Below are 25729 nucleotides of genomic sequence, written 5' to 3' on the forward strand. Positions count from 1 at the left end.
ACTGATTCTTCAGATAAGCCTTAAGGGATTAATGAGATTCAGAATCGTATCTTATTAATTATAACCACACTTTAATGTGAAGTGTGTATCTAAATCGAATGAAGTCCTTTGACAATCTGTATCTCACCGCATATGAATTTATCTGATCGCTTGGCTCTCGACAGAGTTCTCAGGGCGTAACTTTGAAGGACCCCACCTGCGCTCGGTGTTGTGTGCTGGGGGAGATACGCTGCAGAGCCTGAGCAGAACAGACGTGGGATACGTGACCCGCTCCTGCGTGTGTCCGGGTCCGCAGTTCGCAGCTCAAGCAGCATCAGCAACACGGGCTGCGTGCAATCCCGGCGGGTGCGTGGCTGGACGGGGAGAACGCTCAGCGTGGATTCTGGACGGGGTGAAGAGTGCTGGGTTCCAGCTGAGACGCGTGTAACTCCCGCGCCGTGACCGGCCGCTGTGCCGGGACGGGCCGGGCGCTCCCCCCCGCCTGCGACACGGCTCCTACGGGCACGTCCCCCCATGGACAGGCGTGCCCTGTCCCGCTGGGTTTCCAGCCCTGCTCGCCCGCCGACGCCGTCTCTCCGTAACGTGGCTTTGCTGTAGTTTTGGTCTCTGTGGAGACTTGGTTGGTTGGTTGGTTGGTCTGCTTGCTTAGCAAACCCCGGGCGTGTCGGGTGCTGTGAGAGGAGCTGGGCAGTTCTTTAACTTTTCGTGAAGCATTTTGAGCCGAGTGCACGCCGCTCAGTGCGGGGCGGACTGAACAGCGGCAGCGGGATCGTATTCCGTGGTCGGCCGGTGCAGGGACGGTGTTACCGAAAGCCGGTAACGCCGGGCAAAGACGCGTTTTCGCCTGGGAGCGCGGAGTGAAGTTTGTCACTGCATGAAGTCACCGACAGCCCCGGAGGTGCCAGCAGTGGGGAAATAACTCAGGGAACCGTGACTTTATTACACACACGTCTCGAACAGCGCGCTGCTGGCACAGGAGACCTGTACCTGCCGCCTAACGAAACGCCAGGCGCTCAAACCGCCACCGCGGAGCGAGAGGGCGGCGGGAGAGCTCCGGGGCGCGCCGGCAGACCGCGCCTGGCGCGGCCCGGGACCCGGAGGGGGGCGCGGGTGCCCGGCGGGCTGCCGGGCCGACATGCGAGCGGGCAACTCCTCAATGGCGCTGGCCACGCCCACCCCCGGGAGGCGGGGCTCGCGGGACCCCAGGCCCGGCCCCCCGCTCGCACGTGCGTGAAGCCCCGCCGCTCGTTCCCTCCCGCGGGATAGCCACGCCCCCAGGAGCAGCCGATTGGCTGTCCCGGCCGGCCGCGGGCGGGGAGTGGGCGGGGCGTGCCGCGCGGCGCGGTGCCGCGGCGTGCCGTGCGGGCGGGCTCCACCCACGTGCGGCGGCGCGAGCACACATCCCGCACGTAGCCGGCGTATTAATCGGCGCGGGGCCATCTGCCGGCCCGGCCGTGCCGCGGGCGGGGGTCGTCGGGGCCGCTTCCCGAGCGCTGTTCGGGCTCCGGCAGCACCGCCGGGACGGGCGCAGCGCAGCCCAGCCCAGCCCCCGCCGAGGAGAAACTTTCCTCTCGCCTTACTTCGCGTGGCCCCGCACCGCGGCGGAGCTCCCGTCCGGCTCGGGCTGGAGTCCGCGGCGGCCCGGACGGCATCGCCTCCCGACGCGGGCGCCGTCAGGGCAGCGGCGCGCCCGTCCGTCCCCGCCGCGCCATGCCGTTGGGGCACATCATGAGGCTCGACCTGGAGAGAATCGCCCTGGAGTACGTCGTGCCCTGCTTGCACGACATCGGCTTCTGCTACCTGGACAACTTCCTGGGGGAGGTGGTGGGGGACTGTGTGCTGGAGCGGGTGAAGCGGATGCATCGCGACGGGGAGCTCGCTGACGGGCAGCTGGCCGGCCCCAGCCGCGGCGTGGCCAAGCGGCACCTCCGCGGCGACCAGATCAAGTGGATCGGCGGCACGGAGGAGGGTTGCGAGGCCATCAACTTCCTCCTCACGCTGATAGACCGGCTGGTGATGTACTGCGGGAGCCGGCTCGGCAAGTACTACGTGAAGGAGCGATCCAAGGTAAGGGGCCGCGGGGCGCCCGCCCGCAGGCACCGGCACCCGGCCGGATCGACCCGCCTCGCAGGGGGGGAGGCCTGACAGAAAGTTTCCACGGGCGCCCGCCAGTGTGGTGTCCTGGCTGGCCGCGGGTGTCGGCTCAGGCAGCCCGGCTGGGCTGTCCCCGCAGCCCCGCTCCGGATGGCGGAGGCGCTGGCGCTGACCAGCGCGGGACGCCCGCGACGGGTAGCCGAACGCCAGCCGTTGCCGGCGCGTCCGGGTGCGGAGGTCGAGCCGGGGCTGCCCGCGCTGCTCCGGTGCAGCTCGCCGCCCTGCTAGGGCTTGAGTCTGCGCCGGGCTGTTTGGCCGACAGACCCCGGCCGGGCCCTTGACTGTGACACCGGGATCGCTTCTCACCGTCCCGGTGGCTGCAGGCGGACTCCCATTTCCCGGCGGTGGGGCCGGAGCCCTCCTGGCCCCCTCGCTGTCTGCCGCTCTCTCCATCTGCGGAGAGAGGGGACAGGCAACGCGGGGAGCACCCCTCCGGAAAAGTCTAGCCTTGATCATGCCTTTACTCTGGAGCGTTGTTTCAGGTGGACGGAAAAGCACCCGAAGCACCTGCCCGCTCCCTGAGCCTCAGATCCTATTATTTAAGTGGTTGTGCCCATGAGATGCCCAAAGCAGTTTCGATGGTCCAACTCATGCCAGCGTCTTACAGTTCAAGAGGTTATCGTTGCCGCATTGGGTATGTGGTACAAAACAGGGGATGCTCAGTCTGAGCAGAGCGAACTTTTTCTTTTTTTTTTTTTTTTTTCTTTTTCTCATCAGAAACTGAGAGGACACTTGTACTACAGGTTTCCTTCCAGTGAAGTTTATTTGCACTTACATTGTCTTAACTTCAGTTTGGGATAACTTGGCTTTTCTGTGATTCTGTGAAAACAGACAAGGAAAGAATCATAGAATGATTTGGGTTGAAAGTGATCTTGAATACCGTCTAGTTCCAACTCCTGCCATGGGCAGAGCCACCTTCCACTAGACCAGGTTGCTCGAAGCCCCTATCCAGCTTGGCTTTGAACACTTCCTGGGATGGGGCATCCACAGCTTCTCTGGGCAACCTGTTCCAGTGCCTCACCACCCTCACAGTAAATAACTTCTCCCTAATGTCTAGTGTAACTCTACCCTCTCTCAGCTCGAAGCCATTCCTTCTTGTCCTGTCACCACTTGCCCTTGTGAAAAGCCCCTCTTCAGGTTTCTTGTAGGCCCTCTTTAGGTACTGAAAGGCTGCTCTAAAGTCTCCCTGGAGTCTTCTCCAGGCTGAACAAGCCCAGCTCTGTCAGCCTGTCTCCATAGGAGAGGTGCTCCAGCCCTCTGGTCATCTTTCGGGCTCCAGCAGCTCCACAGCCACCTTATATTGGGGGATCCAGAGCTGAATGCAGGACTCCAGCTGGGGTCTCATAAGAGGGGAGTGCATGGGGGAGAAGACACCCCCTTGACCTGCTGGTCAAACTTCTTTGGATGCAGCCCAGGATACTGTTGGCTTTCTGGATATTGCTGGGTCACGCTGAGCTTCTCATCCACCAACACCCCTACTGTTGCTCCTCAGGACTCCTCTCAGTTCTGCTGAGGCGAAAGTGTACTGGCTTGTAGCTAAGTTTGCTTCATTGTCCCAAATGCTGACAATGTCCCTGTTTCTTTGTTTCTCACTTGAACTCTAGAATTTATTGTACATTTTCAAAACACCTGTTTCTTTTAGTGTTATGCCAGAAAGAGAAATGATGAAACTTTTAATACAGAAGTGAAGTCATGATTTCTTTTGGTCATCATTTGCACTGAATAGGGGGATGTGTGAATGCTACTGAGATTCTTTTTTTGTTTTCTTTACAGAAAACAAAGAAAGCAGTATGGTGATGTTTACCAGTGCTTGGGAACACCTTAAAACCTTTGTGCTTGCCCTTGCACACTTGCACAGGGTGGTGGGAATAATAAAAGGTTGAAACATTGCTCCTGTGCTTAGCATCAGTTCAGTTAAAGCTTGTGTAGATTTGGTGTAAAATGTGAGTAGAGTGGATTTCACTTACTCCTGGTGCAAGCCTGGTGTTACTGAGGTATAAATAACCATTCGGCTCTGGCATGCCTTTAAGGTCATCCTAGTTCTTTTTCTCTGAGTGACTTTTTATTTGATTACTGCTGGAAGTGCATTGCTGCATTACACTGCTGATTATATGGGTGTAGGGGAACCAGGGACTTACATTAAAGTTGGACTGGAATGAAAGGAGGTTGTCCAGCATTTTCACAAGGTATTTGGAAAAAAAGTCAACTGGATGCATGAAGGCTGTTGGCACTGGGTGGCGGGGAAAGGTCTTTTGGGGTTGTAGAGATGATTTTAAACCTGAGTTGCAGTGTTCTTGCTGTATTTTTGTTCGGATAGCAGTAACAGACAGGACAGAATGTTTTATGAATAGCTACTTTCTGTAAAGAGAGACTTTTGGCCCTTGTGCTTTAGCGTGGAAGATGTCTTCTCTTCCAGTGTATGGAAGTGCTACACAACAGTCCAGCTTTGAGAGGGGCTCAGTATAACTTGTAAAACTATGAGGAGGAATTTCTGTCAGAAATCAATAGTAACCAATCCCCTGATTATAATAATAAGTAGCATGAATATGTGTGGCCCTGGAATAGCAGCTGCCATCTGTAACTGAGATGTGGGACGCCTTCAGCCAGAAGATTATTCCTGTGACTAACCAACTGACTACTACAGTGCATGCAGATTCCCACGTCACCTACAGACATTTCCCTCCTACCTTTCAGTCTACCCATTCTGCTTGTCTTCTGGTTTTGTGAAGGCATACACAAAAATCCTACATTGAGTGTATTTTTATCTACTAGCTTATACACATAAATGGATGCTCACCAAACTTCCACAGCTTAACATTTGGAAGGTTGTGGGGTGTTTCTGAGCAACTGGACCAGAACTTCTTAGCTGGACAAGTGCTATTATAAATTACTCTTTTGAGGTACAGGTATTAGATGAAGCTAAGAGTCCAGAGCAGTTAAACTGAAATTTAAGCCTTTGGCTACATTTTAACTCCTCTTGTCTTGAAAATGAATCTATGCATCAGTCTTATTATTTAGAGGTTTATGCTTTTAAACCAATAGTATGACCTTAATCTTCAGCCTAAGTGCTAGAAGAGGGGGAGAAGTTTGCTTAGTAAATGAACTTCCATCAGCTTACTGTCTGCCTAGTGTGAAGTGCTTTATATTGTTTTTGTAGCTACACAAACATAAGAAGACAAGAAGGACTTTTGTCCAATAAAGTAAACTTTCCTTGTAGATACATGGGAGAAATGAGTCAGTTAGGATTTTGCTGTTCCCAAATTAATTTCAACAGCATTACAAGAAAGTTAAAATTGCATCAAAGAGAATGGACAGAACTAAAACTTTACAAGGGTACCGGATACTCTTTAAGAGCTGCTGGTTGACATTTGAGGGCTGATAATGAAATGTAACCTTTCATCTGTGCAGACCAGTGATCCAAATCTGTCTTTGGAGTAAGTCGTATTTTGAAATATTAGCTGACATGGTTAAATGATCAAAATAACCAGACAACATTCTTCTAAACCACTCTTTTGCTGACAGACCCAATGTACTGCTTGCTGGCTTTTGCATTCTCCTCGGCTAGAGTTTCTCTTTTATAGTAAAATAAGGCAGTGGTTCCCATTTTCTAATAGGTAAATGGTTAAGGATATCACTGACCTGGGCTCAGGCTTTTCTTCAGAGTGAGAAGATTCATGTGACAGAGGTTGTTCTAGTTTTGAGGACCTGTCTCCATTCTGCTAGAGCTTTGATGCTTGGTAGAGCTTTGGAGCTGGTGGGTAGTGGGGGCCTGGAAGCAAAGCTGCAGCCTGGTCTGTGAGGCCAATCACCTGGAGCACCCCTGCGTTAGGTGATGCTCTGGAAACCGCAGGGGAAAGGGTGATGTGCTGCAGCTTCTTGCTCCTCAGGTGCCAGTGCCCATTTTTGGGGTTAATTGGCATGTGTGGGGGCTTGAGGTGGTGCCCTGTAGAAAAATCCCTGCATTATAAAAATATAATTAAAAGCAACAACATTAAAAAAAAAAAAAGTAAAATATTCCAGAAGAAGCCATCTGAGAAATGTCTCCTTTGAGACCATAGTTTTTTTCCATTTTTTTTTTTTTTTTTTTTCCTAGGAACTGAGTCAGCTGGCTGGTGTGTGGAAATGTTTGTGGCAGGATGGATGGGTATCTCATTGCTGCTGAGAGGCTGTGGCTATTCCCCCTTTCACACTCTGCCTCTGTGGGAGAAGGGGAGCTCTCCCCATGGTCAGGCATTGTCCCAGAGCGATGCTGGCCTTCCTGGCCACCTTGGCTGAGTCGACGCTTGATGTGCTGCCAGCGGGCTGCATTGGTCCTCGTGGGCGAGGGGTGGAAGGTACTTTGAACTGGCGTGGCTGCACCTTGCGTGGACTCTGCACCCTGGTCCTGACGGCAGCATGTCCTGCTGTGAGTCACTGGTACCCTCTCGGGTGCCATTGTGGGTTGAAATCTATGTCAGGGCTGCCCTTGGGGACCTTGAGCTTGTCTTGTCACTTGCTTGACACTAGTGAGTCCTGCTGGTTAGAAAATAAGGCAGAAAGTCATAATACTGAGAGCTGACCTGTATTGAAGGAAGCCCATGACTGATGATTTTATTTCATAACCCAACTGCTTGCATTCAGTGCAAGTATATGGGCCTGAAGAAAAAGAAACACCAATGCATTTTCAATGTGAGATTAGTTGATTTAGCCCCTGTGGGATGTGAACCCTATTGAGCACTTGCTTCAGAGTCTCTGCATGGGCCTTTCACTTTTTGTATGGGATGATTTCTGCATCCTCCACTTAAAGCTGTGACACCTCCCTGCTCACCCTGGTGGCCTCTCTCTGGCTGCCACAGGAGAAGCAGGTCTTTTGTGGTGGCAATTCATGGCCAGTGAGGGCTGAAAACCAGAGCCTTGGGTAGGGTTTTCTGGTAGGGTCCTTCTGCCTGCCACACACGATGGGGTATTCTTAGGTAGTTTGTGAAACGTGGTCTGTTAAGCAGGTTGTTACCAAGATTTCTGTTCCTGAGGGCTGAAGAAATGCATGACATGTCATGGGCTTGGATTGAGTGGTTTTACCAAGTCCCTCGTAACTCGAGTAATGATGTGAGATATTCTTGCATGTATGTATGATGAAAGAGAAGTTCTGTTCTATAGCATTCAAATTGTATCCTTTGCAACTAAAACGGAGTGAAATGCTGAATTTTCTTATTTGAAGTACAGATGTAAAGAGCAGGAAAACAAAACTGGCAATAGAGCTGAAGAGCAATACTGCCTATAGAAATATACTGGTTTATTATACATTACAAAGTATTTTTTGATACTTGTGTAAGCAGCGTGCCTTGCAATTAGTTTACAATGGGAGGTCTGATGAATACCATTATCCAGAAGAAATATGCATAATTTCTCTTTCTTCTAATCAAATGCACATGTTCTGGCATAAAGGGTAAGTTCAAATCTGTTCTTCTGGCTGGCTGCCGGCAGAGTCCAGAGCCACTGGAACTGTAAATACAACAGACAAGTCATTTTATGATATCAGACTGAGGAATTCAGCGTTGGCACAGATCCTAGAGTGGTTGCTTTGGCTCAGTGTCAAAGCTGATGTTTATATCTGTGTTTGTCAAGCAAGATTAGTTAGCCTGGTTAATTATACACAGGAATGTATAATTTTTACTTGACAATTGGAATGTTAGATGAGTATAAACCTGGGCTTATTAGCTATTGTTTTTGTTCCTCATCAAATTATTCTCAATGACTTTTTGAAACTTTCAGGAGATACTTCTCTGAAAGTGGCACCCAAAGAATCTTTCAGATTGGTTCTTCACTCAGCAGGGACGGGGTATTGGGGAAATGGGTCAATATTTTACAGACAGTGATGCGTATACCTGGTTCAGAAACATGGGTAGCCTCAATGGAATGGTGTTTGAGCTCAGAGTCGGGTGTTGAAGTTACAATCAACTTGAGTTTGGTACCTGCTATGTATGATTACTCTTAAGAGCCTGACTGTAGTGCACTGGTAGACTTATCCCATGGCAGGCAGGGGAAAAAAGTGCTGTCTTCGGTGTGTGTGCACTGGAGCCATTGGCAGCAGATGGCTGCTGTTGAACCTACTTTCCCTCTGTTGTGGAGAAATCTGTAACCACTCAGCTGCTTTCCTTGCACTGCATTAGGAGCCTGTCCATGTGCTTTACAGATGTAGCAGTCACAGAGAAAGGCAGAAGGTGGCTAATCCTGCAAGAGAAACAAAATAAGTTGGAGCTCTCAGGTGTCATTAATTGCAGAGTGGTCTGTTTATCCTGAGTTTGTCCATCTGTTTGTGGCATCAGGGCAGTTTACCTGACTTTTCTTATATATTGTGTGTAATTTTGCAGTCAGGCAGTGCTTAATGAGTCTTAGGAGTTAACATGATGATGGAAAAGCAGTGAAATTTGTCTATTCTGGTAGTGTATTTTCCTCAGTACCTTCTTATCCATTGTTGTGACTGTGCTTTTTCAGCACCAGGTCAGCTCTTAAAATCAGAGACTTGCAGTGGTAGCCCTATTGTTGTGTCTGCCAATATGCCCTAAGTAAATATGTGCCTCTCAGTTTGGCTTTGTATGAGGGCTCATTGCTTATTAAATGTCAGTGTAAAGCTCCCACAGCCGTGTGGGGAGGGACACGGTAATACAGGTGGCATAGTGCCTCTGGGTACAGGGATTGTTTGTCCTTTGGACTGGCAGGGGTGTGCACAGCATTACAAGGCACAGTATCCTTGGGAGAGCCACCAGGGAAAAGGCAAGATTCAGAGGTCAGTGCCCTCCTGCTGAGCTTGCATTTTGGAAGGGAGGGGAGCTGGTCCTGGCTATTAATATTTGTATGCAGCCTTTTCCCAGGGTAATTATTAATGAATAATTCAGTTCATTACAGCTCACTGCTAACAACAGTATATGTTTAAATGGAGGAGGATTTGTGCTCATAACACTGATGCAGGGCAGCCTGTACACGGTAAAAGTGAACTTTTTTCTTTGCATTAAGGATTCCAGCTGCCTGTGTTAATACCAGTGTCTTTTTGATTTCACAGTGAACTCTTCTTTCTTTGAGTGAGTTGCAGACTTATCTGGATGGTGTTTCTGTAATGCAGCCTTACCTTGCATGCTGCTTCCTGAGCAAGTGCCTTGACTTGTGTGTGGAAGTGTCTCCCCCTTTTTCTGCTGTGCTAGACAGACTTCTTTATTTATTTATTTTTTTCCCTGGGGTGGTGGGGATGTTCAAGCATGTCTGTATTCCTTCAGCAATTCCATTCCATATGTGGAAGGGTGGGATAGAGGGAGAAGATAAAACCACAATGACCCCAAAATGAATGCTTTTTTAATCGGATGTAGACTTGATGCTTGCTGGACAGACTTGCCACACTTGGGAGAGATCAATACTTTTATGAAATGTTTCAAGATGATGCTCACAAAGTCAAAGTACTTCCTTTTTTTTTTTTTTTTTTTTTTTTTTTTGGTATTCACTTTTAAAGAAGTTTTTTCCTGTATCTGTTTCAATTGGATTGCCTTTTCCCATTGTGTCAGGGGCAAGTGGTCCTTTGGTACCAGCAGGCCACACAGTGCTCATCCATCTTGTGAGGCCTGGCTTGTGAGAATGAGAAGGTCAGGAAGGGAAGCCTGTGAGTAAGTGGTGCTGGTTTTAGATTTATGGAGACGGCGGATGTGTGCATACCAGCTCGAGGGAATTTGAAGCCCTCTTTGGATTTATCATTACTGTAATCCTTCTGTCACAAAGCTGAAGACTGAAACAACATTGTTAGAAAGCTGCCAGCAACACGAGACTCCCTAAGCTTCTGTGAAAAGGTTTTATTGGATCAGTAGAGGAGCTCTGAGGTAGAGGTGTTTTGGGAGCTGCTGCTGGTACCTGTGCCGAGGGCAGCTGATGATCTCTGGGGTGAATAGCATGCATTGGCACAGAATGTGGCAAAGGGAGAGAGGGAGGGCTTGACAAAAGAGTTCGATTGATACATAACATTGCATAACAATTTGTTTTAGACATTTCCTTGCTTTGAAAAAAGATGACAGGGAATTGGTCAGAAAAGCAAAAAAGTCTCTCTAGCTGTTCGGGTAGTGAGGTGGAGGAAGGAAACAGATGAAGGAGGCTCATGTCAAGTAGACTATCTATCTCCTACTGTTTAAACTATTCACAGGCATGTCATCCCATCAGCACACCACTCTTGACCGTTCCTGTGAGTGATTTGGAGAGAGCTGTAAGCCCTATTTCCCTTCCATCACTCACTCTCACATATGCATCTACTATCTCTCAGTGACAGAAAGGAGCTTTTCCCTACAGTCATTTTTTCTCTTGTCATTGTGGTTTGATAAGATTAGTAGACAAAGAAACTTAGTGCCACCATACAAAGCACTTAGTAGAAAGCAGCTGATTAAACAAGCTACTTGTTGCTCTGATTTTTTGCAAATAAAATAAGGCAAGAGATTTTGCTGACCATAATAGTTCCATGGAGGCTTACTACACTACCATACCAAAAGCCACCCTGTTTAAAATGAATAGTATAAATTGCAGGAGTACAGCATAACACATTATCTGCACGGTCTGGAAACAGTTTGTCCGAAGCCTTGTCAGCTGAAAATGTCAGGGAGCCACAACTTTTGCCAAACATGAAGGCATTCCATCCTACTTTGAAGGGAAAAGATAACCATTTTGAGTCTCATATATATCTGGTTCATATGAATTCTTCAATCACAATAGACTCTTTCCTGTGCTTTCTTTTTTGGACCTGAAAATCCAGACAAGATATATGTTTGCATTTTTCTTGTCTGCAAGTCATTATAATAATTAATCATTGCTTATGTCTTCTTGCACTGTAATATTTTTATACAGATCGATAAGCCAAATGTTTTTAAAGTATTGGCCCCAGTTCAGCAATTCACTTAATTAGTTTTTTCTAAAGGCTCTTTTAAATAGTGGGCCTGAAGCACATCCTTTGGTGCTTGGCTTAGGCTATACTAGAATATGTTTAGAAAACTTGAGGAAATGTTGTGGTGATTTCATGTGCTGTTCCCAGTCTTTGCCTACATTTTGTCTGAGATGTGAAATGCAGACTATCTTTTACACGGTGTCTTGCGAGGGAGCAAGGAGCCTTATATGATGGAAGTTATAGATAGCAGGTATGATTTTTATCTGGCCATTGCAGTTGACTGTCTTGTGGCAAACCTGTTTCATACTGTTAACAGTAGTAGTTATTGCAGTAATGCATACAGGGAGATAGGTGCTAGTCAGTGCAGACTGGGGAACACCATCTTTCGTGGTTAAAGTCTAGGGTGCAAGGCACTTTTTGCTGGATAGCAGGCTTCAAGGTGGTGGATGCCAGCATGGAGCTTCCTGACTGCTCTGAGGCTCCAGGGAGTGCTGAAAGTCTCCTACAGTCCCTCGCTTGCGGGACCATGTGAGTAGTACAAGAAGAAGGAAGGGAAAAAAAAAAAAAAAAAGAGGCAGAACAAGAAGAATTTGGGAGAGGAGATATTGGAGGGGGGGGAGAGGGGAGGAAGGTGGGCAGAAGTGTCAATCCTCAACTTGCCTATACCTAGGTTAACAGTCATAGGGTGTTGTGCTTCCTGATGAAGACTATGTGTGCACTGCACCTTCCCCTTCCAATTCTCTGCAGGGAATCTGGTAGAAGTGGTTTGAGAAGTGCAAAAAGGAGAAGCTTTACTGTAAATGCTGTAACATGTCCTGCTGTTAAGATATATAAACCATGGCATGTGACTAGATGTGCACAAAGAGAACAGCGTCCCCAGGGTGCATTGATAACTCTTTACACTGTTCACCAATGTTTCTGTTAAATTAACTTGTCTTCTCTCTTCCATTGACTGTGGAGTATGTGTATCATGTCTCTGAAGCAGGCCAAACAGGAAGGGTCACTGCCTGGTTAACTGTTTCACAGACTTCCTCTTCACAGAGGAGCAATGAGAAGATTTGCAAATGCCGGTCCTCATTGCCAAATTTACTGCAATTCAGCATTTGATGGTGGTCAAAGAATGAAGTGTCAAAGTTATGCATTTTACCATTCTGTTTCTCAGTACATAACCTGATGCCTCACTGGTGACCTGAAGGCTCAGTGCCAGTGTGACACTCACTGTGATAATTTCTTGGCAAGTATAAAATTGTAGTTGACTTGTTTGCTCTTTGTTTCTTTACACTTACCTTAGATGTCTGCAACTGAAATAAATACATATTTTTTTTTTCTTTTAGTTTACTTTGTCTTTTGCTGGCACATGGTAGAAGGCCTGTTTCCATCTATAGAAGCTACTGCTACTAATTATGAGCCATATTAGTACAGTGTCTTGGTTGCAGTTGGAAAAGGCACCAGTTGTGCCAGTGATGACCATAGTTAAGGGCATATATAGTACATACTTCACCCCACTCCTAAATATGCATATACATACCTATAGCTCTGATCTGCCACTATGTATCTGTCCTGCCTCCCCCTCTGTGTTTCCCACTGCAGAGAAGCACTTGCACCCTGCGCCTCTAGCAAAGCCAGCTGCAGGCCCTCACCAGGTTGTTTCTTGCCACCACTATTACCACAGCCAGTCGTGCCTGTGCAGCTACCATCTCTCATCTCCATCCCAAGGAACAGAAGAGACAGGGATGAAGGTTGCTTTCTTTGGCTGCCCAACCAGCTGGCATCCTGGGAGAGCAGCTCCCATCCAACCTCCAGCTTGGCTCACCCGCAGCTGCCCCTGCGGTGGCTCTGAGTACATGCTGCTCTCATCACACTGGCTGCCAGAGAGGAAAGGTTTTGGAGAGGAAAAGGAACAAGGAGGGAACAGAGCCAGAAAGACCACTCCAGGCTTTCTGCATCCTCAGGAAACATCCTGAACCCATACCAGAAAGAACACTTCCCTGTTCAACAGTCGCTGTGCAGCTTCCTGCAGAAACTAGCTTGAATGCCCAAGAACATTGTTATTTTAAGACCCAGTCCTGAAGTGTGTCTTGAGAAACCTCCCGAGGGCCATTTCTTCAGTGACCTGCAGCGGGATCGCCTGGATGAGGTTTCAGAGGGGACTCCGATGGAGCTGAGCAGCCGGCAGGAATGGGCTGGAGGGCAGCTGGGTGGGAACCCTTGAGGCAGGGCTGTGACCCATGGCTGTGCAGGGCCGCTGCCTCGGCCAGCGGGTTGAAGCCTGTGGCAGTAGCCACAGCACAGCCAGCCTGGAGGGTTGGTCTCTTCTGTCAGGTGGTGGCAGCATAAATCCATGGGAGAGGCTTGACCAGTGAAAAAGTGGGAATTCAGCAGCCCATGTTCAGATCTGGAGTCTGATGTTGCCTGCAGTTGAGTTTGGGACCAGGCTTCTTTGTCTATGAGTTGAGAGCTTTTGTGAATAGCTTTAAGATGTGCAAATGTAAAGCTGGAACTCAGTTTGTTGAGTGCATGCATGTCTGTGTTTATGCATGCTTGCTTTGCTCAGAGTTGCCTAGTTTCTGTCTACAGACATCTAACTGGGGCAAGTACAACTGTGTAGATGGTGTGGAGGGAGCCATTACAACCCTTGGGATTTTTTTTCTCACTAACCAACCTTAAAATAGGTGTATAGTTATTACATTATATTGTATTATTACAAAATTGCCTTGATCTGGAAAGCTTATTTCTCTTCTGTGTGGAAAGGTGCTGTCATTGTATACACATTCACTCCTTTTAATTGCACACACACTAGGGAGATTGTGCTGTTGAAATGTACAGTGTAGTCAGAGCAGTACAACTTTACCTGCAGGCAAATCTTTAGAGGTAGAGACTACACGTGGTGTTCAAGCATAGCAGAAATTATCTGATGGTAATCTATTAGATCTAATATAGATTGTGGACAAAATTCATTAAAATAGATAATGTAAATACTCATTTATGCAAAATCTTGTGAAGGAACAGATGTGCTTGTGCAGGCAAGGTCCTCTGACAAGGTGGTGGGGAAGCAAAAATGGGTTGGGGATGTGAGTGAGACTGCTTCCTTCCAAAGTTAACATGGGAGATAACTGGTCTCATCAGTTAGCCTTAATTTGGTGCAACTGCTGTGATAACAAACACTTGAGAACCATTCATCTCTTTATGTTTGTGTAATGCAGTAATGACTTAGCAGCCTCAGAAGCCCAAACAGCTCTGACAGTTTTGGGAGGACCCTTGAAGCATAATTGGGGTACCCGCCAAGTGTGACGGTGTTAGTCTGAACCTTGTCGTCCTCTGGCAGTGGAGACTTGACTGAGCCAAAGGGGACAAAGAAAAACACCTCCCTGGTGTGGTGCTGCCTCCACTGCAGCAGGGGCGTGTGAAGCCATGAGAGGTGTCCCGGGAAGTGGCCCGAAGGAGGGACTGTGCTGTGCAGCTGGGGCCTCCCTGTCCCCATGCACATCTGCTTCGAGGTGGTGGCTCGTCACCTCCTCTGCCTGCACCTTGGCTTGCCCCTGTGAGCCTCCAAAGCAAAACGTTCAGGGGAAGGGTTAGGGGTGCTGTGTACTGTGTGTGAGCTGGTAAGTCTCGTGGGTAGCATTGCTCGCTTGCCCTGGGCCCACAGGCCAAGAATAAAGGAAGAATAGCTAAAAACGGATGTTGTCCAGCTTGGGCAACTCCGACACCAACAGAACAGTTTGCCTGTGTTGTGGCCGTCTTTCCTGACCTTTATTAGCTCACAAGAGCTTCAAAATATGTGCAGTTCTTTAAATGCTGCAGGGGGAATAATAAAAGAAATGTGGTGTGATCCTGTGGGTGCTTAGTAGCAGAACTGAAAAGGATTTAAGGGCTGACAAAGAATGAAAAGCTGGAATATTTAAGGAACTATGAAAATATCTCTACCACCTAGGTGAGGGTATTCCACAGAGGATGTCTGTGCTGGTTACCATGCCTTTATTCCCCACTGAGAACCTGAATGTACAGCGATGGTCCTTACAGATTTCCTTAATAAGCCTGCACTTACTTACAAATTTGCTTGTCTGCTGGGGTGGTGCTTGTCACCTGTCCCCTGGGACTCATTACAGGAGATGCTGTCTCTGCCTGCATTGATTGCTTGAGATGCGTTTTCCTTAGCGCAGCTCATCCAGGTTTGGCTCCTGGGGGAGAGGAGGGGACTGAAGGGGTTTCCTGGGTGATGAAAGAGGGCTTCAAGAGCAGGCAAAAATAATCTTAAAATCTGATTAAACAGTATTATTTTTTCCTTTTCCCAAGTGTGGGAAATGAGCGTGTGTGCAGCAGGAGGGGGAGGGAGACCAGTAAGAACCAGAACAGAGAAGTCTGTGCGCTGCAAGCGTGGGTTTCCCCTCTTCCCTCCGCAGCGTCTGTCAAGTGTACTCTGGAGTAAAGTTTGTGTTTGATCGCGGATGGCCTCACGCTCTGCACGTAGCACTGTCGTTAAGCCATCATCCCGCTGGCCTCGAGCCAGAGCTCAGCGGCACAGGGGCAGGCGGGCTTTCTGCGCTGAAACTGCCTGTATTGATACATTGATGCACTGCGCATGTTTACAGCTGCTAATTGGAGACTTAATCTGAATATCCTTGACTAAACTAATTCACTGGCAATAGCCTTTTAAATTTCAGGTCCTGCGGTGATGGTATGCCTGCTCTTCGCAGCACGCTAACCTCTTCTGAAACTGTATTGTCTCTGTGTGCGTGCAAGGCACAACGACCACAACGAGCAGCGGTGCAGCCTGAAGTGTAGTTTTAGGTCAGAGGAGGATGTTAAGTAAAAATGTTACCTAGAATCATAGGCTGATTTGGGTTGGAAAGGACCTTAATTCTAACTCCTCTGCCGTGGGCAGGGATGCCTCGCACTAGACCATGTCACCCAGGGCTCTGTCCAGCCTGGTCTTGAACACTGCCAGGGATTTTGCCCTTGCAGAAGATGAGAGAAGAACTGGGAAACAGAAGAAAAGTGTTAATTGCCATATCTGCAGAAATATATAGGTCAATTAAACAAACAAACAAGGAGGTTAATCCTTGTAATTACTACAGGAAACAAAGATGCTCCTTGCAAGGACTGGATCCTATGGTGATTTTGGATTTGTTACCATAAGTTTCATTATTCTGTTTTCTCCTGGCCATGCCTGGGAATTTGGTGGTCTGAAAGCAAGACATGTTCTTTTATTTTGCTTTTTCAAAGAGAGAGAGGAAAAAAAAAAAGAAGGGGGTGGGGGCAGTGTAGACACTGTGCAGTGGAAGATGAATGCCCGGGACTCTTTTGCCCAGGAAACCACAGGTCTGATTTCTCTCCTTGGAAGCCTCGAGAACTTCTCTCTTGGCTGGGTCCTTTCATAGTTTCCTGAACTGCCCCTTCACTTCAGGATCCCAGATAATATCCAGCAATGGGGACAGCTCAACAAAACTTGCCACTGTCTCCAAAACTCGGTTTGCAATTACTCCCTATTCTCTTGACAGTCACAGATAGTTGCTGCCGACACAAAATGTGGCTGTTCTGTGGCTTTCCACTTCACAGTAGCACTGCCCTGGCAGCCAGCTTGAACTTGAGGGGCATTCAGATTTATCTCTAAGTGGCTGTTCTGCTAAGGAAAGAAATAAAAAATAGTCACAAGCTGAAGCTGTCCTTCACATTAATGGGTCATGAAGAACTAAATTTTGTTGTCAATCAGAAGAACAGCCTCCTAAGCCCCATCACAGATTCATTTAACAGGGAGCTAATTTTTAAAGCAGCATCAATCTGTGATCTAGCTTCCTTAAAGACAGATTCCATAAGATTTGAAAGCTTAGTGGGTGCTCCTTAAGCTACCACTAGATAGCATGCCTGCCATCAGCAGTTTAGTGGCATGGAGATAATCCATGAACAGAGCTGTCATGGGTAGTTTTTTGTTTCTACCCTTAGTTCTAGAAGAAGATTAATAAGCAGAAGCAGTTTTCCATTTTATGGTAATTAGAATAATGTCAGATAATAATAGCATTCTGGTTGGTAAGCAAAGATAAATCAGTATCTTTGCATGTTTTCCCTGCAGATGAGAGCAGTAGTCTTTCCGACAATTCCGGCTCTCAGGCTGTTTCTCCAAAATTCTCCAAAATGTGCCTCTGCACCTGGAAACAATAATCAGCCTACAACGGTGCGTACAGAAAGACCAAATAGAATAAAAAGTAAGAGATGGGGTTTCCAGTTCTTGGAAGATCTAAGGTGAATGTGTTTTCACTTGTGTGGCTGCATCTCTGGCCATAGGTGCCTTTCCCCTTTTCTCTAAAATTTTCAGGGTTGCTGATATAATACAAGATCAAGGAGCAAAAGTAGTTGTGATCATATCAATCTCTCTAAGATATAATGCACCAGAGATGAGTCACCTGCTGGTACAAGGTCCTATCAGCCTTTTGTGTCTTGTTTGCCATGGCTTGTTTGGCCCTTCAGTAGATACTTGTCACTTGCGTCCAAGGTACCTTCATTGTGTAGGACTATTGCAAGCTAATGAAGGAGGTGTATTCAGGAAACTGTGCTTATAGCTGAGTTTGTAGTTTGATCTGCTTTGCATTTAATGAAAGAAGGTAGCTGCCCTAGGGGTTTTATTGTTGTTTGTGTTGGCTTTTTGTGCTATTTAGATGTTGTCCATATGGCTTTGGTTTAGGCCTCTGTATGAAGATGAAAGTTGAAGTGAAACATTGCAGGTGTCTTGGCCTGCCAAATTCTAGCACTTTCGCCACTGTTTCTCAATTTCTGAAAATAGGCTCCTTCCTCACACAGCTTTTTCCCTCTCTTGCCTCCACTTCTGAGCAAGAAGCTGATCAAAGAGGAGGTTTAGCTCCATAACAGCTATTTGACTGAAGACTGATACTCAAGATATGTGTGAGGAAATGAGGTACTGGTTTCTCATGTAATACTGCCAATGAAGCCCATTTCATGTTTTGACTGAAGCAAGCAGGGTTTCACACTCACGCCCTGCTTGGAATTAGTGATTCCTCGTCCAATGAATCTAATGTCTCTGATTTTTTTCTCGTTTTTCTTTTTTTTTTCTTTAGATGTTTCAACGTGATTTTCTTCTCTCTGTTCCCTCCCATCTCTACAAAGTATTGACTTAGACCAATTTTGCTAGTTCATGTATAGCAGTTGAGTGTGTTAACTTCCATAAATTCAAACAAACTAATATTTAATAATTTTCACAAATAATTTTACACTTAACTACACATAATAAATAAGCTACACAGTAGAAAACACTTGGGTGTAATTGAGTGCAACAAGAAAGTACTCAAGAAGCACCCCATTGTGCCTGTGTGTCAGACAAGCCTCAACTGAGAATCTCTTGTCTTTGATCATGAAATGTCAGACTACTCATGTTCTTTTAATGTAGAACATGCTGTGTGCCTTTCCCTTTCTGGCTGCACAGACTGCGCGTCTACAGACTAAAATCAGGTTGAGTACAATATGCAGTCAGACCCAAGTCAATCAAGTGAATCCTCATAGTCTTAATTTCCTAAAGTCTGATGGAGTAATTTTTGCTTGTGCTAAGGTTGGGACTGAAAACCACATATTGGACTGAAATTTGGGGAACTTGGAAGTGTGCAGCCAAATAAAAATGTATCTGAAAGCTGCAGTGGCTATAGCGTCATTAATTCTTGTTAATACCTTGGTTTTCTAGATAACTATAATAGTGATATTGTAGGTCAGTATTGCTTTGTGTCTGTATAGTACCTTTCATCTAACAGACTTTACAAGTATTTAACTATTTGATGTACAAGCTGTATGCAGAAATAATCTATACCAGGGATCAAAACTAGTAACTGTTCAGCACTATACAAGACAAATCTGGTACAGAAAATGGCAAAACCTTATGGAGTCTTTAGCTTTGTCTGCAAGGGTGGTTGGTGTTGGTAGGATAGTTATGCGGGTCAGAATTTTCTCTGCTGGTTGCAAAGGTCGTACTAGTTCTGAGAAGAAAATACAGGATCAGTATAGGGTTACAATACCACCTATACAGTCTGTGCTAGGAGTGCATGGGGGCCCTTGCTTAGTGCTAGCCGACGAAGGTAGCATCTTCTTCTGCCCTGTCATCACTGCTTCCTATTAAGCAGTGTTCGTTTCTCAGCCTCTTCTAGCTGAGGTATTCTCTGTGGCATTTTGTTCCAAGTATCAGTCCATTCCAGCTCTGCTTATTTTATGAAATGTAGCAGAATGGTGCCTCACAGCATGGTCCTGGCTATCAGCTAAGAGAACTTGTTTTTTTCCCATTTCTAGAAGCACTGGGAGGCAGGGAAAATCCTCGCTGTGGAACTGGGTTTTTTTATCTGCCTCCAAACTTTGCTGGTGATTTGCAGTTTGACTTGCAGATTTCTCTGGCTGACTTGAGTGTGATACTTAAACTGAATGATGAATAACTTATTTTTGCAAGCTTCTGTGCAATGTGGAATTTACCGATGATTCCTGGCTCCTTACTAAAGCTGGTAATTACTGCTTGTTTAGCTGGTGGTTGATTTGCACCCTCTTGGGAAATCTAATATCTCTAAAAATGACAGTGCAGAAACTGCAGTCTTAATGATTTGCTTTTCATTTTCCAAGTTTTGTAGGCTTTAATTTATGACCGTCAACTAGACCACCAGAGCACTGGACTTCAAGCTATGGCATGTGTATGTGCAACAGCAAAGGCGTGCATCTGTATGTGAATTTTAAACAACAGCTGAACAGTTAAAGACAAACTCATGTGTTTTAACTAAGTATTGGGGGGTGAGGAGGGGCAGTGTTGGTGAAACTTGCTTTGAGTTGTCACACAGGGGATTTAAGCCAACTAACAGCCGTTGTAATGGGTAATGGATTGTATTGGAAATAAAGAAGTAGGGTACATTCCTGGTTATCACTGCTGGCTATTGTTCTTTTAGGTTTGGAGATGGTTAATCAAGGGAGATCCTTCCAAAGCCAGAGTGTGCTCTTCTGGACACAATAGCTGAAAGTGTAGGAAATGATTTTTACTGACACTCCACTTTCTCACCTGGTAAATGGTTTGTTTATTATGATCCAGGCTCTGGCTTTTGTAGCTGGCCGGTGCACTAGGCTGGCAAATACCAGTGTTCACCAGCTAACTAAATTAAGTCCGGGACACGTATCTCATCTCCTGTTTCTTGTTTGCTTTGAATGAATCTGAAAGTAGCGCTAACAGCTGGAATCCCTGCTGAGGCCAGTCTGATCTGCTCTGGAGCTGCTCCAGCCAGTGCTCTGATAAAGCTTGATATCATTTCAACAGGCTCTAGGAGAACCAGAATGATTTCCCTTCATTGTTTAAGGTTTCATTCAAATATTCGCCATGCCAGGAAAAAGGATATTTCACTTCTGCTGTTCTCCCTTAGCTGCTGCTACTAGAAAACTTTTTTTCCCCCCTTCTTTTCTTAAAGTTAAGCTAGAGCATGGCCAGTGCTTTTGAATTCTGTGGGAATTGTTCTGCTTCTTCATCCCCAGGGACTCTGTGCACTACAGATGCAAAAGGTGCACACTGTAAATAAATAAATAAATAAAGCATCAATGTCTCAGAGTCAAAGCACATGTTCTGCTAAGAGAACATATTACATGGTGGAGGCCGGGGAAAACTCTGGCATTCTGCCCAGATTTCTATAGTAAGTAAAGCATCTAAATCCCTTTAAGGACCTGGCCTGCAGTCTGTTATTCTTCAGCAGCTTTTTGATTGTCACATTAAAAAATAAGTAATATTGGACTGATTTTTAGGCAGCCCAGTGGTCTTGGAGTAATGTCTAACTTCAAAGAGAGACTTCTCTAAGGCGTCCATGATTTTGTGTTGTACATCAGCTTAAAAGGAGGTATTGTCAGTTGACAAAGTTTTATTCCCACTGTGCACCATCCCTCTGGTATGATTAGCAGAGCCTTGCTGAGCCAGGCCTTGTGCTGGTGGTGTAGGTGTGCAGCATCCTGGCAGCAGCTGTGCTTGCTGCAGAGAAGAGTGCCCCTATTCCCTGTCCCCTGTGCTGCTGTGCAGGGGGGATGTAGAGGAAATTGGGAATAAAGTTTAGTCTGGGAAGAGGGGAGGGGTGGGGAAGGTGGTTTTAGGATTTGGTTTATTTCTCGTTACCATACTCTGGTATTATATTAATATTTTTCCCCAGGTTGAATATGTTGTGCCATTCTGACTTGCAGTTTCCATCCAGTTTATGCCCCTAACAAACCTGTTTCAGCACTAGGCTGTAGGCTGGCCCTTACCACTGTTATCAGGCTGTTAGTGAAATATAAGTAAAGCTGCAGAACAGTTTGTAACAGCAGAATGACAGCAGAGCAGACAGGTCTATGGCAAGGCATCTAGCCAACTGCCAGGCATGATAGAAGAGGGCTTATTACTTAGAATTAAAGGTACTTACTCTTGTTCAGCATAATCTCCTGTCCCTGCAGGCCACCAGCTCTCAAACACCTGTGGCCTCAGGTGTTGGAGTGAGGGAGCAGGCTCTTGTGACTTAGTGCTGCCTGCAGGTACTGTTCTGCTGGTGCTTGTGGGGAGGGCAGAAAGTCAATTCGTACATGACTTGAAATGCAGAACAGTATTTTTGCAGCAGTACAGATACACCTGTCCTAACTGGCCAACTCCTGTGAATAGATTTTGGTTTTGGTAACAGAGGGTCAAAGGGATGCACTGCGCTGGCTGGCAGTAACTTCTATGCAGGTGTTTGTTGGCACAGTAAAATTGCCTCTGTGATTAAATCAGCGTGTGCTATACTCTGGCTGGTCCAGTGCCCTGTGAGAGCAGCATGGGTTTAGCATGTGCTTGGAAGCAGAAAACAAGACCTGGGGTCCCTAAATAAAAATTTCAGTCATTCTTGCCTATACTGTCAGTCTTTGGTGTTATCAACTGTGCTTGGCAGGTTGTGCCAAGGGAGGGCAGGTCATGCAAGTGCTGCACAATTGCATCTTCATTCCTTGGAAAGGCACGTACAATACTCTTGTATCCGAAGTTAGGATGTGATGATCTGGGTGGATGGCAAACTAGATGGGTGAAAAAAAAAGGTTGGATGGTTGGGCTTGGAGGGTGGTGGTTGATCAGTTGTACTATACCCAGAGGTTGGTAACAAATGGAGTGACACAGGGATTTCTTATGGGACCACTATTATCTGGGGATGGCAGAGTGCTCTCTCATCAAGCGTGGAGATGACACCAAACAGGTGGGACCAGTTGATGCCCTTCAGTGGGGCAAGGACCCAAAAGGACCCAGGTGGGCTGGGGGGAGCAGGGCAACAGGAACCTTAGGAAATTCAAGGACAAATGCAAAGCCCTGCCCCTGGGAAGGAATAGCCCCTTGCAGCAGTACAAGCTGGGGGCTGCCAGGCTGGAGAGCAGCTCTACTTCCCAGGGGAGCTGGTGGTCTTGGTGGGCAGTGAGCTGAACATGAGCCTGCAGTGTGTGTCTGCAGAACAGCTTCCGAGACAACAGGCACAGGAGCCAGACTGAGGGGAGTGACCATTGCCCTCAGCCCTGGGGAAACCACATCTGGGTACTGTGTCCAGTTTTCCAACTGAACTTAGACAATATCTCATCACTCTTTCTGCTAATACTGGAAGGCAATCAAAGGAGATGTCAGAGGAGTGGGAACAAGATTTCTGTTATCACAGCTTTGGTAGAGTAAACTCCATGGCAGGTGACTTGTACCACTACTAAGTAGTTCCAGTAGTGAAGAAATGATTCTGAGACAAGGATCTGGATCCCTACCAGTTTCACCTGCTCTTTCATTGCATCCTGCTTAGGTTGCTAATGGTGTCAACTCAAGTTTAATATGTTTTTGCTATAGAAACTCTCTTAAAACCTGTTGAGCATCATGTGGTTTGAAGTAATTAATGGTAGGCTTATCTCATTATTCAAGGTGAAATTTAAACAACCCGTGAATTAAGCGATTGTATCAGCAAGTCTGAAGATGATCAAAGAGAGAAGTATGTGTCTGAAAGCCGTTTGGTTAGTTCTGTGGCTCAGTCCATGAAAGCAAACACGCACTGCCCTGTGCAAACACAGTTCAAAGGAGCTGCAGTTTTTTGCAGACTTTGCTCTATGGACTTTTACCCACACCTTCTGGGGACCCTCATTTTGTGTTGTACCATAGAGATGTATTAGATGGGGACTGAAAATATGTATAGAGAAGTTTGGTGGTAGTAAGGCATGACATCCTGAGATTGCTTTCTATTTTCATTAAGACTTGCAAATCAGTTTTGCAATGACTGCTCATCGTTAGAAACCCAAGCAAACTTTAGCTGAGACTGCCTCAGAGTCACATAGTTTGTAGAGAATAAGCTTGTACCATCCATACCAGTGTTTTAGTGGTTTTCTTTTTCTTTTCCTCCAACTTTAATGATATATGTAGTGAAATATGAAGTGTATTCATTTCCAGTTTGGAGTTTCACACTAGCTTACTCATCCAGTGAAAGAAGCTTGTGCAAAGATACTTTCTGGTGGTGTCTGCTGTAGGTTTTGCATTCATTGTTGAACAATACCAAACCAAGTTGGTAGTGGAAGGATACTTGCCAAAGACAAACTGGAGGTGGGCATCTTGCAGGACTTACTTTTTTTTACAATCTTTATCTTTCATTCAGGCTATGGTCGCTTGCTATCCTGGAAATGGAACTGGGTATGTTCGTCATGTGGACAATCCAAATGGCGATGGGCGCTGCATCACCTGTATTTATTACCTGAATAAGAACTGGGACTCCAAGGTGAGTAAGCCACAGGCAGAAGGAAAAACTGCAGAGCTTTGGTGCTGTCAGTTGCTTCTGTGAACTCTGAACTTTTGAGCAGCTGGTCCATTCTCCATCTCTACATTTATTTTCCTAGTGTTTATGGCAACCCTTTGGAAGTAAGAATCTGAACTGTTGCCTTATCATTCTCTCTCCGATCCCACACACAGTGTTGTTGCTATAGAATAAAGATTCTAAGCATTGGGCTGCTGGCTCTTATGCTTTGTTTAGAGGACAAAGCAATGAAGCACTAGAAAGAAAAACATAATCTGCTAAAGAATAAGTGGATTCTGGGAGCAGAATAAAATGACAGCCCAAATTTGGGACTTCAGCATTTTTGGTACCATTCCTTCAGGCTAACCTGCAGAAGATCTTCAGGCAGTTGCCTTTGTGGTTTTCTTACTTTCTTAGAAGTGATGGAGCTTAGTAAAAGGAACAAGCACCTGGTTTGTCCTCTTCATCTTTGACTCCACCAATGGGTCTCCTGACAGGATGGTGCTCTTAATTCTGACTTAATTACTATAAGCAGTAAAATCAGCCTTGAATTTGCCATACCTTTATGTTAGAAACAAAATAAGGGTTTGTATAACTGCAGGATGTCTTTTTACACTTCTGTTGTCATAATGTGGCACAAACCATTCACATGGGTTATCTACTGAAATTTGCCAAATGTTTTTTCTCTCTAGCCTGTCTTGGCCACTTTAGCCTCCACATCGAGGCTCTTTAAGCACCCATAAATACTGTGAACCCCCAAAAGTGAGGTTCAGATTCAGAGGCAATGCCACTAGAAAATACATTTTTTGAAAAACACATTCCTTTACTGAGAGTATGACAATAAAACATCTCAATATAATAAAATGAAAGAGGAGATGTGGGAGGAAATGTAAATATCCAGTTTATTTTATGCACTGCTCTTATTCTAACATTGAGAAAGCACCCAAGTGGATACTAAGAAGTCTAAACTGAAATCCAGGATGCTGGTGAAGAGTATTTTATGGATATGAGGGCAATTTTATGCAAATGAATGGTGGAGGAGATGCATACTGGCCTTTGAAAGTAACCATGTTGCCTTATATAGAGAAGGGCCACAAAGACGATTGGTGGGCTGAAGCAGCTCTTCTATGAAGACAGACTGAGAGAGCTGGTCTTGGTCAGATCAGCCTGGAGAGGAGAAGGCTCTAGAAGACATTATAGCAGCCTTCCAGTAGCTAAAGGGGGCCTACAAGAAATCAGAAGAGAGACTTTTTGCAAGGACATGTAGTGATAGGGCAAGGAGTAATGGCTTTAAGCTGATAGAGGGTAGATTTAGATTAGACATTAGGAAAAAAATCTTCACTGTGAGCAGGGTGAGACATTTGAAAGATTGCCCAGAGGAGTTGTGAATGCCCCATCCCTATAAGTGTTCAAGGCCAGGATGGATGGGGCTTTTGACAACCTGTTCTAGTGAAAGGTGTCCCCTGCCCACGACAGGGGGTTGGAACGAGATGATTTTTAAAGTCTCTTCCAACCCAAACCATTCTATGATTCTATGAAACCTGATGTAATAGTTTCTTGTTGAGGTTTGTGTGCCATATGGAGGTATGAAGTTAGTTTGGTACTGTGTGACAGCATCTTCCCTGCGCTATGTGGTGCAGCATAAAAGCCTACAAAGCCTCTCCCAGCAGCAGGAAGGAGGCAGAGTTCATCTGCGTCTTTTGAAGTTTCTGCAGTGTGTGCAAATCACCAGACTTCTCTGAAAACTCATGGCACATGGAAAGAGAAATTAGATGGTAGAGAAACCAGGCTACGTCACAAGTAGGGAAAACACTGTCTGGCAGATATAAAACATTTATGAGAAATTTATTACAAATCCACCAATAGAACAGACTTCACTCTTCCCAGGGTGTTAAACTTAACTCCTACATGATCAGATGCAGGCACTGAAATATGCTAA

The 25729-nt window shown here is 46.2% G+C and overlaps 1 protein-coding gene across 1 annotated transcript in view; it reads left to right on the forward strand.

The window, feature by feature from the left end:
* The first annotated feature begins 254 nt into the window (after positions 1-254).
* EGLN3 (egl-9 family hypoxia inducible factor 3) overlaps positions 255-25729 on the forward strand; it is a 31938-nt gene continuing 6463 nt past the window's right edge. The window contains exons 1-2 of the mRNA XM_065686316.1: positions 255-2067; positions 23656-23775. Of these exons, the coding sequence (XP_065542388.1) occupies positions 1711-2067; positions 23656-23775 (477 nt within the window). The 5' untranslated portion in view covers positions 255-1710. The remainder of the gene's footprint in view (positions 2068-23655; positions 23776-25729) is intronic.

The sequence above is a fragment of the Lathamus discolor genome, chromosome 6 (genome assembly GCF_037157495.1).
Source record: "Lathamus discolor isolate bLatDis1 chromosome 6, bLatDis1.hap1, whole genome shotgun sequence".
Classification (NCBI taxonomy): domain Eukaryota; kingdom Metazoa; phylum Chordata; class Aves; order Psittaciformes; family Psittacidae; genus Lathamus; species Lathamus discolor.